At 47.5% G+C, this 19180-nt stretch overlaps 1 protein-coding gene across 1 annotated transcript in view; it reads right to left on the bottom strand.

Annotated features, from left to right (window-relative positions):
- Positions 1-4098: 4098 nt before the first annotated feature.
- Positions 4099-19180, bottom strand: part of nfatc1 (nuclear factor of activated T cells 1) — a 37985-nt gene continuing 22903 nt past the window's right edge. The window contains 3 exon segments of the mRNA XM_030347713.1: positions 4099-5765; positions 12292-12894; positions 16509-16671. Of these exon segments, the coding sequence (XP_030203573.1) occupies positions 5710-5765; positions 12292-12894; positions 16509-16671 (822 nt within the window). The 3' untranslated portion in view covers positions 4099-5709.

Genomic DNA, 19180 nt, shown 5'->3' with positions numbered 1-19180 from the left:
AAAACATGAAATTGTCTGGGTGACCGCAAACTTTTAAACGGTAGTGTATATATTTTTTATTAGTAGCGCACTACACTCTAGTACTGTACTGGAGTAGCCTATGTTTATTGGCGAAAGTTTTACCGAAATTCCAAACCTGCCTGGCCATTCGAACGATGACGTCTATCATCTAAATTAAATGAACACAAGCTAGCTAGACTACGATACACTTTAAACACTCAGTTTACTAGCTAAATTCGATTAAACAATTAAATACAATGCAAATATAAACTACGATACACTTTAAACACTCAGTTTATCAGCTAAATTCGATTAAACAATTGAATACAATACAAATATAAACTACAATACACTTTAAACACTCAGTTTACTTGCTAAATTCGATTAAACAATTAAATACAATACAAATATAAACTACGATACACTTTAAACACTCAGTTTACTAGCTAAATTTGATTAAACAATTAAATGCAATACAAATATAAAGTAAAAACAAGTCTTATCTGTATTATGTTATTTCATCTTGATGAGCGCAAACGTTTTTTGAAACCTGCCTGGCAACAGACAATCGCGTCGAAAGATGACGTAATGTTTCGATTACGTAGGCAGTAACATTTTCGCCCCCGGCACAATTTTGGTGTGACAGCGCCAGAATACTGCTATTATGCAAAGACTTTGAGTAATCACCCTAAAAAGAGAATGAGTACATGATATTTTTGTATTTCATGTTCGGAACTTCAGTCCATTAATATTTCAATTTGTTTTTCATTTAAAGCACATTTGTACTTAAATCATAGAATTGCTGCGCAAAGACTTTACAACAGCAACTTCCTAATTCCATAAAAACATGATTTTCATCCTATTTCAATTGAATTATGTTCTCCATGTAGCCCCTTTAATTAGCTGCTTTTATTTTATCGGTCATGGACATGAAAAGAGGTTCCCTGTAGCAGCCAAGTAAAATATTGGATGCACTATACTAGCAACAAATACCAGGAATATGGTAGTAGGGACCAGTACACAATTGGAATCGAGTTTCTTAGTAGATCTGTAATAACTCAATATACCCACTGAAATGTAACACAGCAACGTGAGGATCGAAATGGCGCCAACAGTTTGAAAAGCTCGCTTTTTGGCAGGATGTAATTTATCAGTTACAGGCCCCGATGTTCTGAGAGCTTTCAGAATAGCGACATTGGACCATACCATTGTAATCCCCAAGAGGCCCAATACGGTGTACGCTCCTGTGTCTATTGCCACGTACATACCGTGTTCTGCATAAAGAACTTTGATTAGGGCAGGAGGCACCGCCAAAAGCCACACCGACAGCGCACAAACTTCCCTGCATCTGTACTTTTTCAAGAGTGGGTAGAAGGTGGGATGGATCACCGCGATGTACCACTCCAAACAGATGAAGGATAGATTCATGGGCCCTCCGATGACTACATACACAGACAAAAACTGAACCAGTTGTAAATGTTTCCACACGTTGTAAAAAACGAGACAAAGGTCTACCAGGGACAGCAGGTATTGTAGGCAATGGAAAATTGCTAAATTTATATTGAGGACGTCTGTCTTCTTTGAGTGAAAGGCAGTCCACAGCAGTTTTGCAATCAATGGTGTTCCAACGAGGACACTGAGAAGATCACTCATTGTGACCAAAGTCCTATATAACGTGTTTTGACAAAGGGTGGTGTTCAGAGTGTGACGTTGGAAGTTACGTTGGAACGTTCCGGTGTGATTGTAAAACCAAACAGCCAACTCCTCCATCTTCTCAGGTCCTTTGGACTGAAAATATAAGCCACTCGTTAGCTAATGATCAAAGAACACATCGTGGACAGTGTACACAGAGCAGACAGACGGAAACACGAATGCATTGAGCACATTCTATTGCCTGTGTCGTAACCAACATCATGTCCCACGAAAGAATATTGAACTGGCTACGTTAAGGAAACACATTAATGCTTACCGGGTCCCAGAGATAACCATTAACCGTGTTAGCGGGGTAACCACGCAAGAATATTGAACTGGATACGTTAAGGCATAAAATCAATGTTTACCCAGGTCTCAGAGGTAACTATATAGACATGTTAGTGTGGTAACAACATTAGTTGTGTGAGACTTACCGGGTCTCAGTGTTATGCAGTGACAAAGTTAGAATATTGACATGGCTATGTTAAGGAATCACATCAATGCTTACCAGATACAGAGGGTGAAGATATTCCCAAGTTTCTCAGATGGCTATACTGTTCAATGATTTTATAGAAGGTTGATGAGGTGTTTGTGGGGATAGTCAAACATTAAAAAAAAAACACAGGTAGCACATGAATCAGATCTGATTTACATGATCTCAATCTGTCATGGGGACAATAAAAAACAGGTGTTAGTCCAAAAGGCGCCGGCCACACAACGCTTTTGGTAGGCAAAGGAAGAGATATACAAACAAATGTATGGAAATTTGAAAGTAGTCAGAGCAATACAGTGGGTTGTTGCGATAGCATTCATTTCTTTTTCATATAGTTTAAGTATTATAACAATTATCAACCACTGTGAACTTCTGGCTCACGGAAGCATGAAAAAAACTATGTGAGAGAGTGAGACAGAGAGAGCGAGAGCGAGACGAACAGATAGACCTTAACATACGCTGTTAAGCAGTTGGAATTGTCTGTAGCTATGATCTGATGCTGAAAGGAAACGTTGCCTCATTCCCCCAACCAACAGTAACGACAGACAAACAAAAACGGGGGTATATGTTGGACCACTAGCCACACTGGAGTCTATCATGAATGTCCCCTCAGTGTGGACAATACAGTATGCTTTGGCCTCTATACAGATTTGATTTGATTCAAAAAACAAAAAAGATTTACGCATTTGCCAAGCTGACGATGGAGTGAATCAGTTTTGTATATGTTAAATAACATTTTAGTCTTTGTGCTAGGTCTGTTACCGTGGTTACGTCCCCATGGATAGGCTACTATCCATGGATAGGCCTACTATTTGCCCCATGGATAAACTCAGATCCAGCTATCCTATGTTTTATAATATATCATCTCTCCCCCAGAAGTTCTGCTAGAACTTATAGCTTATAATGGACTTGGTATAGCTCTGAACCTGGGGGGAGACGGTTTCATGTTTCGTTACGATATTGGACCGAAGAGATACTGATTCGCGGTCTCGTCAAACTACTTTTGACGATCTGTGAAAAGGGTCCGCTTGTGACCGCACATCACTGGAGTGCAGTACTACCGCACACCACCAGGGGTCAGTGTCCTCCACCTCCGACACAATCTCACAGCACCAGCAGCGATGGCAGAGCAGGAGGCATATTGTGCCCAGTAGGGTCCTAACTGGCATCGCTCTCTTAATTGTTAATTGCATTGATTCAACGTCTGTTCCCACATATTGATCTTGAGTCAAATGTTAGCTGCCCCCACTGTGGATATTTTAAATCAGTTTTAAGATCAGTATGTTTAGAACCAATGTTTCGTTCTATTTATTTATTATTTCTGACACTTTGTTGTTTACTTGTCGTTTGCTACTGCTTACTTTTTATCCCAATGAACACTACCTCACATATCAAAGAGTTGTAGTCTTTATATAATCCTGAACAGTCCTGGACAACCACAGGCATACACACACACACACACACACACACACACACACACACACACACACACACACACACACACACACACACACACACACACACACACACACACACACACACACACACACACACACAGGATGTTTTGTTTGAAATAACACATGAAAAAAGGCAAGCTGTATTTTTTTTAACTGTTACAAAAAATCTGGTTGATGAGTCAGCAGACCTATTTCAATCTATTTGAAGAATGGAGATGACTTCTGTTACCGTGGTAACAACTGAGCGTGCATGTGTGAATCTGTGTGTGTGTGTGTGTGTATGTGTATGTGTGTGTGTGTGTGTGTGTGTGTGTGTGTGTGTGTGTGTTGGTCGGACCGTTACAAAGAGAATAGAATCTAAAGTAGTTATAAAAAATCCCTGCTGGCAGTTAACAAGTCATTATTTATTGTTATTTGCTTATTGTATTGACAATATTAGTGAGACAGTACAAGTCGAAGAGAGATGGCTTTTTATTTATTTTGTATTTTTATACAATGCACAAATCGGTTCACAAGGCATAATTCTCAGACTACTTTCCCAACCTTTCCAGTAAACATTTCACTATGGCTTTGTCATCATACATGGATTAAGACTCATAAATAGACATAAATATCCAAACCCAACTTTGGAACTCCGGTAGGTCTGAATGTTTTAGCCTCAAGGGGGAGCCATCGAGCACCCCCAACCGATAAACGAACCACAGTATGCGGGTGCATTATATCATAGCAACGCTAGGATTAACGAGAGAAAAAAAGAGCACATGCTACAAGAATAAATATGTTGGTAGAAAAATGATGAAGGAAAAAACGAACATTAATTCATACATATATATATATATATATATATATATATATATATATATATATATATATATATATATATATATATATATATATTGCTTCTCACCATCCGTAATTTTTCATTGGAATAAAGTTGTGCGTCACTATCAAGATTGTTAACGCATACATTCTTCCAAAGACGCTGTTGCAGCTGCTGCTCATTGCATAGCTTAGGTGGATTAATAATAATCAAGCTTTTTGTCAAAATTGAGATGATTGCTTCCGCTGATGTCTATTAAGTCCATTATTGCTGACGCAGAACGTCTACCTGGAAAACACGTTATTTACAAGCTGAGGAACGAAAAATGTGTGTACCACCCTACCATCAGGCTAGCACACTGGTTTGAGTATCCTAAAACACTGTACAAAGTACTTCGGCAGATTTTTTTTGGGTAATATCTTACAGCTAATTTTGGCTATAGTGTATAAAAGGCAAGGTAACCACGGAGGATGAGTTTCATGTTGTCACATCAATGTTAAACCTAGCAGTGCATATTCTTATTTTGGTAAAGTACATCTGCAGTATTTGTTCATTTTTGTACAAGGCACTAAACCTGTGGCTTAATTACTCTGTAGTGGTTAAGCGCGCAGCGTTGAGAGGGAATGAAGGAAAGAACCTAATAACACAAACTCTCTGGCGAACGGGTTCAAAACGACACGGACTGACGTCCCAGAAAAGAATACAATTTTAGTTCCAATGCGTTACTCCTGTTTCCGGCCCAAGGCACCGTGGCTATATTTTCATTTTCTAATGTCTGAGTGTAATGCCAGCTATGCAAGCTGGAGTACTACAGGTATATACAATGTTTAATTTACAAACAGAGAAAAGACTATCTCCCCAAGTCTCCCCATCCCGTTCTTTCTCTCAAACACACACACAAACACACACACACACACACACGCGCGCACGCACACACACTTGGTCCACTAAGAGTATACTTCGGGGGTTGAGGTGCTACCTACCTGATCAAAGTATCTAAAAACAAGGCAGTGAATACAAAAAGCTTTATGAAACACAAGGCACACACCTGGTATTTCTGAACGTCTTTGTAGTTGTTGTATTTCCTGGATACTCTGTTGTTTTCTGAATGCTGTAGTCCGAGCACACAGGGCACAGTATATTTAGATACTTTAGTTTTTTTGGGGAGCGGCAAGGGGGGAAATATTTGTGTGTTTCCCTTTGTTTAGGTGTTGTTGTTCTTGTTTTGTTTCCATGGGAACAGGAAGCTATGCGTTGCTGTTGACGGAGATGCTGGACAGGTCGTTCCTGATGATCTCGTTGACTGTGAAAGAGAAATAAGGGAAATGATTACAATGTTATTCAAATACAATACACTCTCTGGGCTGATATTCCTTTGTGGGTCAGGAGTGTTAAGAAGCTGATCCAAAAGTGCAAAAGATGGGTGATCGTGAGTAAGAGGAATCGCCCCTGGAGTGTGTCTGGAGAAGCCCCAGGCAGCCGACCAAGATGGGGGAACCCTTCACCCAGACCCTGACCTCTCTCGCTCCATCTGCAACCCAGAGGCATGGAGCAGCATCAAGGGAAGCCCCACATCCTCCTAATTGGGTGTTTTTCTGTCCAGGGCCTCTTCTGACCCTCCGGAGCCGACCACTTGTGCTGTAACTTCCTTCCTGAGTTGCTCTAACTTCCTGCCGCGGTACTGGTGAAGGGGTGTGTTTCTCCTTACAGTTCAGCCTGGTCCCCAACGAGAACCCCTTGAGTTATTTACAAGTCTTAGTGTAACGTGTTATTAACGCGAGTTCTGGGACAGAAACTCTGGAATGACGAAAATAATTTGACTCAGGCCCGCAAAAGCACAACCTCCGCAAGCAGATCTGTGGGACCTACAAAAAAAAAAGTTTAAAATCATGAAATACGTACTTCACTGTACATTTTATCAACGCCATTCCCAGGCGTGCGGCACACCACACATTCCTTGTAGTCCTTTACAGCCCTTAAGCAAGTCTAAGAGTCAGTGAAGCTCTGCTGGCAGATTGATTGCTATTCATAAAGGAACAGGCAGGAGCAAGGAGTTTTGGATCACTTGTGCGGGACAGCAGTATCACACAAACCTGCCATGGAAACACACGTTCAACATTTTTTATACTCATGAGGACGGGGTGCAATTTACAGCAATACTGCGCCAGGGCAATGACGGTATTCATGTTTGTTTCAAGCCCTCTAAAAATCCTAGAGGACCAGGTGCAGAGACTAAATGACTTACTAGCATATAAAAGATCCACCTCAGTGCTTTGCCTTTATCTGTGCAATGCATCACAATGATGTTGCTTCCAAAATGAATATTTTTTGCGCTTAGTGCTGCATGCTAACAAGCATAGCATGCTAATCGCTAACGCTAATCGGGGGTTTCTAAACGTGTGGAATTTGGTCTCGGGTGCCTCGCATCTGGTGCTGAGAAGAACTAACCCTCTTCTGGGGGAAGAGAGGAGTCCATCTTCCATTTCACCGCCATCAGTAGCGCCTGCTCTGAATATAACGGTTAAGATCAGATCCTGTATATACAGACACGCCAAATACTGTGAGGCAAGCCACCGTCCGAAAACCAAACACGGCCGCCAGCTGTGCTGACTGGGGGAGTCAGGAGGTGAGGTGAAGGAATTACAACCGCAAGGAGTGAATGCCCGGGCCCTGTCCCCGCCCTCTTTAATTTTCGGTAATTCCAGCGACCGTGTGTTGGTTCTCCCAGCAGGCGGGGGCTCACCGAGAACCCGCAGACCTTCAGGGCTCTGTTTGATCTGGCCCTGACTCTCCCAGCATCTGGAGAAGGAAGGACTGATTTTCTTGGATTTTTTTATTTTTTTCAATGGGGCTATTATCACTCTGACTTGAATAAAGGTGGGATGGGATGGAGGGGGGGGGGGCTGGATAGATTATCAAAATAAAACACTAACTAGGTTACAAGATTCACCTTAGTCACAGGTCTGAGGTACTGGGTTTGATGCCCGAATAGCAACACCCTGCCTCTGGGCATTGTGCACGAGGTGTAACCCCTACCTTCACTGTCCTGAATGACGTCGAGACTTATGTCACTTGTTCCACATCTTGTTGACCACTTCCTGCCCGGCAACAGCTTTGTGATTGGCTTATGTACGGGAATGCAAGTATTCCTATTTCCAGTATGTATTCATATTCTTTGTATGTATATGGAGAAATGAATTGCCCTAAACAAGATCAAATGATTTATAACTGAAATCGGTTTGAAAAAGAGAAAAACAAATAAAGGGGAAGAAAGAGAGAAGGAAAGAAAGAGTGTTGGAAGAGTAGAGTAGGGAATGTCACCTTCCCCTGCCGCTGACACAACAGCCACTGTTGATAGACCGTTACCATGGCCTGCTTTTCATTGGGCTGCTACATTTGATGTGAAGGATCTAATTGAAAAAAGAGAATCTATCCATTGATCGTGTAAGCGTGTTTACAGGCTGTTTGTCCACAACAAAGAGCCGGAAATAGCCCCTGGACAGCACATTAGTGTCAGGAGGCGGTGGTCAGATTGACTCGCCCAAGAGGGACTCGAGAGATACAATGCTACGCCTACTGCTTTGCTACTCAGCCACGCTAACAGTGTTTGAAAAAAATAATAATTAAAGTTGATCTTGGTAAAGGACTTAGATCAAATGCAGGGGAAATGAATACAATAATATTTCTGCAGAGTTCTGGTTATACCATTATAATAACAATGATAATATATCTTGTTATTTATGTTAGCAAGATTTATCATAACAGCATCTTGCTAACAGGGCCACAAGTGGTGTTTTTTCTGGATAGATCAGAAAACGTCAGTTTAGGTAGCCTAACATTATAGCTATATGTGAAATCATACATCATAGTAATGTAGTTCAATGTTGCTGTTTACAGCCTGCTCAAAAAGGAAATCAAAAGAATTGGGACAAAAGCACTGCAAATTAATTCCCCGTATATGTGTGAAGTCAACACCACCGCTGTCAAAGGCCAAAGTTAGCGCTCAGCTACTGGACGCTCCTATTTGTTATTCTACGAGTCTGGCTTCACAAACCGTCGCTCAAGCGTGAAAAAACAAGACAAAAAAAAAATTACTGGGCAACATCCACTAATCCAGAAACCCTGCTTCCTCTGCCGCCAAAGTACAGCAACAGCTGGCGCTTGCTGATAGCCCCTGGTGTGGCGGGCAGGAAACCCCTGACGAACCAGGAACCTCCAAACAATTAGCTTAGCGGCAGCAGCGAGCGCTACACTGTTCATTAACGATGAGTTTGAATGCGTGTCGAACACAATCCGGTGGTAATAACCGACCGGGCCTCTCTCTCTCTCTCTCCGCCAGCTCTCCCCCCCCCCCCCCCCCCTCCCCCTCCTTTCTCGACACAATGCTCCAGGTACACCACCGATAAATAACTATAAATATCAAGGACAGGCTGGGAGACAATGGGGGAGGAGGGGGAGGAGGAGCGGGGGGGGGGGGGGGGGAGGCTAGAGACAGGGGAGACGGGGGGGGGGGGGGGGGGGGGGGGAAGGGGGAGCCGAGAACAGCTTATTGGCCTGACAGGCCCCCGTCCAGGGGCCGGGGGACTCTCTTGGCGAGCGTAGCCAAGGCACCTACTGAGTTACCGCTCGCTTGTCCCTCAGTGCATTTCTATAGTTCAGTCATCTATTGATTTAATACATTTCGTTGTATTTTAAATATATATTTTTATACTGGCTTTCATCCTAGCTTTCCTTGGGAGTGTGCCGTAAGTGAATGTTAAGAAAGAAATGTCGGTGGAGTCTGCAGAGAGCATAACTATTTAAATTGAACTGGGAGATGGTGATTATTATGAAAAGTTATGAAAACAACTTTAAGCGCTACTGTTTGGAAATGCATTGAGATAAAAAACGTAAAATCCCCTTGAATCTGTTAACTACTATTCTCATATGGTCACTACTTTTAAACAGTTCATTATTCCATCTATTTTTCAATGCCATTCTTTGATCGAAGACCATTCCATTTAGTTTAGGTGTTTTTTCCCCCAAATTGGAAATTGTGTTCAGAACACTGCAGTTGACGCACATCTCTGGCGTTGGTTGCTGTGCCCTGCAGGAATCAAAATAGATTACAACAAACCCTAAAAATACGACTTCGAAATACTATTTGGCTCTCACTCGCTCTATTTAACATCCTGATTATTTTCCTACCTCACTACCGAAACAAAACCTCAGAACCCTGTGATGTCGAGCGTATGGCTCCTGCTTTGAGCCAAAATGGCAGCATTCGAAGAAATAAAACAAACTCTTGAGTCAGCAGCAGACTTTATAGGCCTGACTCCATCTCCCTCTGCCCCTGGAGATGTCGAGGGGAGACCCTGTAGCTTCTCCAACTCGCTCCAGCCAACGGGTGAACTCTAGACACGATTTGCTATTTCTTTCCATTGACAAAGAAATGTGTCCAAATAACGTAGAAGAGAAAAAGATGAGTGCAGGGGTGAAGGGGTCACTGGTGAGGACGAGGACTAGTCTGAAAAAACAGAGAGTGTGAGATAACGCTGATGTTGAAAAATGAAAGGTCAGCTGTTTTGCTCTCGAAAGGAGAGGGAGAATGTTCTGGAACTTCCCGTCCTGGTTTTGTAAGCTAACGGCTAACAGGACACATTTAACGTTATTTGTAAGGAGAGCATTCGAGTGCTTTATTCAATGCTTGTTATGCCACGCAAATATGACGTTACTTCACAGCGCCGGGAGTAAATAAGAGCTCTCAAAGCTTTCAAGGCATTCATTCAAGGTGCCATCAATCAATCATAGATGACATTCGGAAATAATGTGTAAAATGTTTTACAGCTGCTGTAGTAAAAGCACACACACACACAAATGTCACACAGAAAAAACGTTTGGCGACTCTCCCGTTTCATGACGAGAGCCATAACGACCATGACCGAGACAGAGTCAAAGACCTCACCACACCTGAGTGAAACCATAAAATAACCCTAAAGAAACACATCCAGCAGCTCTGGCCTGGAGCGGGGACCGGAGCCCTGGGCTATAAGAGGCCCTCCGAGGTGCCAACCCAAACAGAGCGGGAGGCCGGCCCTATGAAATGTACCTTCTTCCTCCGCACGGCAACATGTATTCTTCCACTTAATCCATTACTTTAAACGCCATCCCCCAGCATTCGGCATGGAGATGCGGTCGGGGACGATGGCGGCACCGCAGTCTGGGCCCAACTTCAAATTAAAAGCCTCTCCGGTGGCTCCGGCAGGCGTGCAGGCAGGCAGGCAGGCAGGCAGGCAGGCAGGCAGGCAGGCAGGCAGGCCGCCCCTCTCTCTCTCCGCGACCCAGACGGGGGTCTCACAGAGTGTCCCCGAATGCACAACCTTCTGGAGGAAGTGCTTCATAACCGCCGCCACCTCCACCTCCACCTCCACGGCCTCCGTCATCACCGGGAAGCGCCGGCCAGATTGGCCAGCAGCAGAGGGTAGAAGGAAGGGAGGAGGTGGGTCACAGATCAAAGCTCAGAGCGGCTCTCTCCACCGATAGTGAGCCCGTGGTGAGCCCCCCTTACCCCCACCTCCACCACCACCACCACCACCACCACCACCACCCCCACTCCCTTCATCTGCACCACCCAGGCTTCCCTCCCCTTGATTCGGGGGCCAGGCCTTGTTTTCGTTGGGTGGGTACGTGGGTGGGTGGTTGCGGGTGGTGGGCGGTGGTCTACCCCTGGGGTGTTGGGGGGGGGGGGGGGGTGGGGGGAGGGTCATTTATCCCCACTTATTTGAAACCACCGCAGAGCCAAGCGGGAGTGGGGGTGGGGGCTGAGACCCGGAGACGGTGAGATCATGCACCAACCCCCACTGACCCCCCCCCCCCCCCCCCCCCCGGCTGCAGTCTGAGGAGGGGTAAGTACACACGGAGGTGAGCCCGGCTCGGCGCTCCGGGGCTTAGCTTGTTAGCGGCGGCGCGCGGACGCCAGGTTCGTCCGGGGGACTTTGATGCTAACCGGCGTGTAATCAACGCCCGGAGCCACGGCGGTCAGGGGAAGAGACATAGAGATACGTCTACTAGAACATACCCTCAGCTCTGTAACCTCACCGGGAGCCACAGGAGGGTTTGGATTAGGAGGAACGCGAAGATATTAATACAACTGCCTATTGAATTAGAGGTATGATGTTTGGTTTAAATCGGTTTTCGCGTTTTCTTCGTGTGTAGTGTCTGCAAAAGGTATTAAGAGTATGGAGCATGAAAAACTGAGTTTTTTAGCCAAATGTACAGGGAGAGGGTGCAGACATCTGATGGAGCACCGTGTGTTAGGCCGTCCTGTTAAGTGACCCTGAAAGGTGGCTTTCTAAGCCTGTAGGGGGGCCCGCCAAGGTGGCCCTCTAAGGGGGCCCTGTAAGGTGGCCCTCTAAGGGGGCCCTGTAAGATGGCCGTATAAGGTGGCCCTCTAAGGTGGCCCTCTAAGGGGGGCCCTCTAAGTAGATCCTTTAAGGGGACCCTCTAAGTTGGCCCTCTAAGTGGATCCTTTAAGGTGGCCCTCTAAGTGGATCCTTTAAGGTGGCCCTCCAAGTGGCCCTCTAAGGGGGCCCTCTCAGGGGGCCCTCTCATTGGGCCCTCTAAGTGGATCCTTTAAGGTGGCCCTCTAAGTGGATCCTTTAAGGTGGCCCTCTAAGTGGATCCTTTAAGGTGGCCCTCTAAGTGGATCCCTTAAGGTGGCCCTCTAAGGGGGCCCTCTCAGGGGGCCCCCTAAGGTGGCCCTCTAAGGGGGCCCTCTTATGGGGCCCTCTCAGGGGGCCCTCTCAGGGGGCCCTCTCAGGGGGCCCTCTCAGGGGCCCGTCTCCACTCACCGTCGTCCAGGTACATCTGGTCCAGCTCCTGAGGCTCCTGCTTGATGCTGAGGGCCAGCGGTAGGGGCCCGCCTCCACCCTCACCGTCCTGCGGGGGGGCCCGGCCTCGGTCCGGCCCCTTGGCGGGCTGGCTCTGCTGGGGGCCCCGGGGGCTGGCGGCGGGGCTGAGCCTGGAGGGCGGGGCAGGGCCGGGGGAGAAGGGGGCCTCGGGCCCCGTGGTGCCCGGCGTGGAGGGCTGCGACCCTGGGGAGGACGAGGCGCTGCTGGGGGGGTAGAGGCCGGAGCCGGAGTAGCGCCCGGGCGTCTCCTGGATGATGGAGACGTGGGGGGGCCCGGCGGGGGACCGGGGCCCCGGGGGGGAGAGGCCCCTGGTGGGGAAGGGCGTGGAGGGGGAGAGGTCGTGCAGCTTGGGGCTGGTGCTGGGCGAGGAAGAGGAGGAGAGCGAGGAGGGCGGGGCCGGCTGCTGGCCCACGGGGGCGGAGCTCATCATGGAGGGGGGCGGGGCGTAGTAGGGCTTGGGGTTCGGCGGGAGGGCGGGGCCGCGTTGGACGCACAGCAGGGGGGCGTCGTAGTCGTCCCGTGGCTCCATCTTAATGGTGGGAACTGACGGAGGAGGAAGAAAAGATGAGCACACATGTGTTGCTAACTCCACCAACACCCCCACCCTCCCTCCACCACCACCACCACCAGCACCACCATCCCTTCACCCGGTCCCTCTCTGACCCCACCCCTCTTCCCCGAGGCCACTGGGAGTGAGTGAGTGGGCTCGTGGCTTGGATACCTACGGCCAAACAAACACAGCGGCTCAAAGAGTCTCTGTGTCTAGGCTCGGCGCGCTCCCCGCCCCAGCTCCACATATTCACAAACCCAGCGAAGAGAAGAAGAAGAAGAAAGAAAAAAAAAAAAAAAAGGAAACGCATAAATGGATGAATCATCAAGCGCCGGTCGACTCCAGCTGCTGCTCTAATAGAAACGAGGCCTTGTTTTGTTTGGACGAGGCTACGCCACTAACGACCTCTTCGGCGTGTCGTGTAAGATGTGCTGGCGGCTGGCGGCGACCGAAATGATGAATTAGGGCACTTTGGTGGTGACGTGGTGGACGGGACTTGTTTCAAAACCTGTCACAGTTATTAACGGAAATCTTTCAACTCAGCGACATCGCGTACACCTTTTTTTTTTTTTTTTTCTTCAACCATGTGATTTTAACTGACCAAGAAGAAAATGCGATCGATATTATTTTTTTGGAGACGGGGCTAACCCTCGAACAGTTCGGAGGAATGCGGTGATTTAATCGGTCTGGACCTTTTCCGAAGTCCAGATGATCCTAAATCCTTCCCTCCCATCATCTTCTTCTCGTGCTCCACGACTCGGCCACCCATCGGGATCCCAGCGTAGATGATGTTAGACACTTAAGCTCTCTAAACGGGGGAGCTTCAGCGGGCTCGCAGCGTTTATGACGAGACATCAATCTTAAATAACGAGCGGCCACGATGCTGATCCTTTAACGTCCAGATGACGGCCCAGACGATGTCCCCCGTCTCCACCCCGCCGTTGAGCCCCGGTCTCTCGGCACGCTGACCTGGACCGCGTGTGTGCGTTTCATGACCTGGCGGTGTCTGGTTTACGCTTTATAATCTGGAGCATGTGCTCGGATGGAAGTTGGATGAGCTTGAAGCGGCGGAACTCCAGTTTCTTTATTGTTCTGACTGTCAATCCCGTCGAACTTTCTTGGAATTTGTTTGGCTGCCTACTGTGAACGTCTGTGTTTTTCTTTGCTTTATCGACGCTTGCTGATGTTTGTCTACACTTGATTTAGCTCTCTTGGGGTTATAAGTCTGTTTCTCAAAAAACTGCCTTCGACAGAGTTCTCTGCGTGGCAAAAGCAGACACCTCAGAAGGTAGAGCGGGTTGACTTGAAACCGGAAGGTTGCGAGTACAATCCCTTGCACCTCCTAGCTGTGTGTTGATGTGTCCCTGAGCAAAACACCTAACCCTAACTGCTTTCTACAAGCTGGCTATCAACCTTGCATGGTTTACTCCGCCGGCCCGTCGGTGTGTGAATGCGTGTATGAAACGTTGTAAGTCGCTTTGGATAAAAGCGTCTGCTAAATGCCCAAACTGTAAATGTAAAAAAGACCATGTTTAAGATGTGGGTGAAGTCAGTTGAATGATTGAGACGGTCTGGAACACCAAAACATGTCCTCCTGGGTCACATGAGTCGAACGGTGTACAAGAGTAGAAGCGCACCTCCAGTATCAATACCAACACTCTTTCATGGCCCAACAAGAGGGGGCACAGAGGGGCCACCGACAGATGCAAGAGGTTTATAAATAAGCGGGAAAATATGCCACAACACCCCAGAGAGGGTGAATGAGCGCTACACAATACGAGAGAGAACAGCCGACCGCCGCCATGACGATATCCGAGCGTCACAGGGACTGGTACGAGGTTCAAAAGTTTAAAGACAACACAAGGGCTGAATGATCGCGGCTCAGGGAAATCGTTATGCACCTAATGCTGTGCTAATTGCCCACTCGATCTGTCGGAGACCTTCATATGATTGGAGCTAATACACACTCAACGCTGAGGGAATCTATAGCTAATACACACTTAGCCCTAAATGCAGCAGAATAGCGCTATAAAAATAGAGAATAGACACTCAACGCTAATGTCGCTAATAGCCACTCAGGGTTTTGGAGACTGTACTACAGCCAAGAGATGATCAGCCCGTGTTTGACCCTAATGTACCACACAAACACACAGCCAGGTTTTTTTACCCAGTGAATAGACACTCAATGTTTTGGCAAAGGTGATATAGCAAATAGCGTATTTATTTTTCTTCAGCTAAGAACAGCTCAACAACACTGAATAACTGAATATGCTAATGTCGTGCATACGCATTTAGTGTAACATAGTCCGACATTCATATAGTTTATTGAGTGTTCTTAAAGGACTCTATTGACTCCTTTAGCTGATGCTTTCATCCAAAGCATCTCACAGGAATGTTTCTCAGATAGGCCTATTAGTCATCCAGGAGAAAGTAACCCTCATCATTCATCAGCTGGACGTCAAACACCCTCACCAACTCTAGTGCCCTGCCTTAATTCACCTAATAGACGAGCAGCCTGTTTTCGACCGTGCTGAAGCTAACAGACACAGCATCATGCCATTTCCCCCCCACCCCTCTCTCTCCCCCTCCCCCTCCCCCTCCCTCTCTCTCTCTCTCTCTCTCTCTCTCTCTCTCTCTCTCTCTCTCTCTCTCTCTCTCTCTCTCTCCACATGTCTGCAGACACTGAGCAGACTGGCTGGTCCCGGCTCCCTGGCACTCGGGGAGAGACAATGCCCTTCTTTCTCAGGAGCGCTAGCAGAGAGCGCGCCCACAGGCAGGCTGAGCCAGCGCGGCCTGAATCCCTTCTTTGAACCACCCACTGGATGCTAGCTCCCAGGCCGCAGCGCAATTAGCCGTGGTTTCTGCCTCCCAGTGGGCGGGGCTGCACTTCTTTCTGGAGTGTGTGTTTTTTTTCATACACAGTCTGGCAATAGAGTTCCTATACCCGTTAACAGGCCTTTCCCAGGGTGCCTTGCGCCCCACCCATGGGCCTGGGTGAATTGACTGCAGCGTCCCTTCACTAGGTCCAGGTATGGAAAAAATAACTGATTTTTATGGAGATGGGTCCGTTTTTTTTCTGTTTGTTTCTTAATAGCGTTGCTTTGTTCCTCCCTCAGAAAACCACCAGACACATGGAGGAACACGAGGCGGTTGATTGAAAAAAAAAAAAAAACGTCTGTGTTTACAAAGTTTTGCCCCAATTAGCTTGAGAGGAGGGAGGGAGGGAGGGAGAGAGGGAGAGAGGGAGAGAGAGAGAGAGAGAGAGAGAGAGAGAGAGAGAGAGAGAGAGAGAAAAAGTATTAATGAGAGAGTGGGTGAGCTGGAGGTCAAGGGGGCCTTCCTTGTATTCTGAGTGCCCACACGGTTCATCTTCGGTGCCACTGACAATAATAACTATGAACCTAGCTTTTGCTGAAAATACCACAATTATTTTAAATGCGTCTTAACCAGCCAAAATAAAATCCATGTGGGGGGGGGGGGGGGTGAATCTCACTTGATCAGTTTGGACTGTGCATAGCTTCGGCAGGGGAAGAGTTTGGTCGCAGAACAGTGAAGTGGACCCCGTACTTTAGGGCTCTGCTGTCGTAGGAATGAGGGACATATTCACCGTTGGCGGGGACGTAGGTGAAGCGCTGGTACTGGCTCTTTTTCCTCTTGCCGTTGCACACGTAGAAGTTGACGGGCACCGGCGTGGAGATCCTCTGGTTCCGGTAGGGCGGGACCTCCACCAGGATCGAGGTCTGATGCAGAAACACAGTCGACAAAAAACGCTGTCATTGTCATTGTTTCACTTCTCTCTCACACACACACACACACACACACACACACACACACACACACACACACACACACACACACACACACACACACACACACACACACACACACACACACACACACACACACACGCATATAAACACACACACACACACACCTGCATAGGAAGTAACGCACAGAAACACACGCACACACACACACACACACACACACACACACACACACACACACACACACACACACACACACACACACACACACACACACACACACACACACACACACACACACACACACACACACACACACACAGGACCAAAAGCCAGTATCAGCGTATCAGCAGTGCTCATGCAGTATCAGTGTTATCTAAGGGCCCGCATTCCCTCAGCCATTAGAAAACATGAACTGAGGTGTTAGGACACACTGACGGCAGGCCCACTGGTGGTATGCCGTAGCCAGCGGCTGAACTAAGCCCAGCGTGACCCTCTGTCTGGGAACCATAAACTCTACCGGCTCCAGGTAATCGGCGAGAATACCCACCGTCATTTATAATAAGCTCCCTTTACAGTCTATCTCGGGCTCCTCTCTCTCCCATCAGGGGGGAGACGTTTAGCTCCCCCATTGGTCTTGACATCCCCCCTCCCCTCCCCCTCCTGAACCCACATCCCCCCCCCCTCCCCTCGTCCAAACGGTCCACTTCTGACCGCTCCTCCGTCAACCAACTGTCACTTTGGCGCGATGAAAGCCCTTTCAGTCCCTCCTGCGACCACCCAAAACCTGAGGACCTATCGTATCCCTCCCCCCTCCCCACTCCCCCCCCCCCCAGCTCTTCCCAGAACGCTTCACGCCGTCAGCACGCTAACCGCTTTCTTTTGGGTTGTTTTAAGATTAATTTGCTATACACTGCTAATGCTAATCTCTTTGTAGTCCTGGCCCTGTGTGTGTGTGTGTGTGTGTGTGTGTGTGTGTGTGTGTGTGTGTGTGTGTGTGTGTGTGTGTGTGTGTGTGTGTGTGTGTGTGTGTTTCTGACTGTGTGTGATGTGTGTGTGTGCGTGCTGTGCACGCATACATATACGTGCTTGCAGCCAGAAGCTGCACATATGTTCAATTGTATACGGATATTTACGTGTTCTTTGACATGTGAAAGAGTACATGTGTTTTCAGGTATGTCTCTGAATGTGTATGTCTGTGTGTATGTCTGTGTGTGTGTGTGTCTGTGTGTGTGTGTGTGTGTGTGTGTGTGTGTGTGTGTGTGTGTGTGTGTGTGTGTGTGTGTGTGTGTGTGTGTGTGTGTCTCTGTGTGTGTGTGTGTGTGTCTCTGTGTGTGTGTGTGTGTGTGTGTGTGTGTGTGTGTGTGTGTGTGTGTGTGTGTGTGTGTGTGTGTGTGTGTGTGTCTCTGTGTGTGTGTGTGTGTGTGTGCAGTAGCTGGAGAGGAAGTGGTCTATCTGTGTTGGAGTTCCCAGGGGAGTGGCGGAGCTGACATGTAGGGGTGAGAGCTGACACGCGTTCTATTAAATCACTGCCCTCTTCAAGACAAGTGAAGCCAGATGACACACTCGCCCTGTTTGTTTCACCGCCACTGGGCATGCTCAGACCGATGGTTCAATCACACCGCTTTCAATGTAAGAGTCAACTCATTCAAAGTCCTTCAGAAAAGAGAAAGCTAATGGTACAGTGAATAAGGTCGATACTTATACTTATTAATATGCAAATTGTATTTAAACAACAAAAGTAATTTATAGAAAGAAAGTAACGCAAGTTATGTAAGTACATTTAAACAAAGGAATTGAGTTAGAATAAATCCTGAATTCAAAACATTGAAGTCCTGCACTGAACCCTTAGACTTTGAATATAAAAGTATAATTTTTTTAAAGCCAATACTATTCTTTCCCACTCTGCTGAGGAAAGAAAAAAGCTTTCTATTTGAGTACAGTTGAGTGAAAACATAAAAATGGCATAATTTGTCTCGCCAGTGGTGTGAACCAAAGTTAGCCTTTTTATGTGCTCCTCATTTAAACAGCATAAATCCCAGAGACTGAACTAATGTGTGTCTGTTTATCTAACTGTTATCTTTGTTTTTCGTGAATCTCCTTTCCTTGGCGAGCGTTGGCCTGTCCAGCACGAGGAAGCGGGGAGGGGGGAGGGAGAGAGGGAGGGCGAGAGGTAGGGAGGGGGAGAGGGAGGAAGGGAGGGAGGGAGGAAGGGAGGGAGAGAGGGAGGAAGGGAGGAAGGGAGGGCGAGAGGTAGGGAGGGGGAGAGGGAGGAAGGGAGGGTGGGAGGGAAGGAGGGAACAAGGGAGGGCGAGAAGGGGAGAGTGAGAGAGGGCGAGAGACTGAGGGAGAGAGGAGAGTGAGGAAGGTAGGAGGGAGAGACAGAGGATAGGAGGGATAGACAGAGAGAGGAGAGAGTGAAGGAGATAGGGAGGGAGGGAGGGAGGGAGAGAGGGAGGGAGAGAGGGAGGTGGGTGGGAGTGAGAGAGTGAGGAAGATACAGCGGCAGGGA

The sequence above is a fragment of the Gadus morhua genome, chromosome 22, assembly GCF_902167405.1.
Source record: "Gadus morhua chromosome 22, gadMor3.0, whole genome shotgun sequence".
NCBI lineage: Eukaryota > Metazoa > Chordata > Actinopteri > Gadiformes > Gadidae > Gadus > Gadus morhua.
The sequence above is the reverse complement of the archived record's forward strand: the minus strand, read 5'-3'. Positions and strand labels throughout refer to the sequence as shown.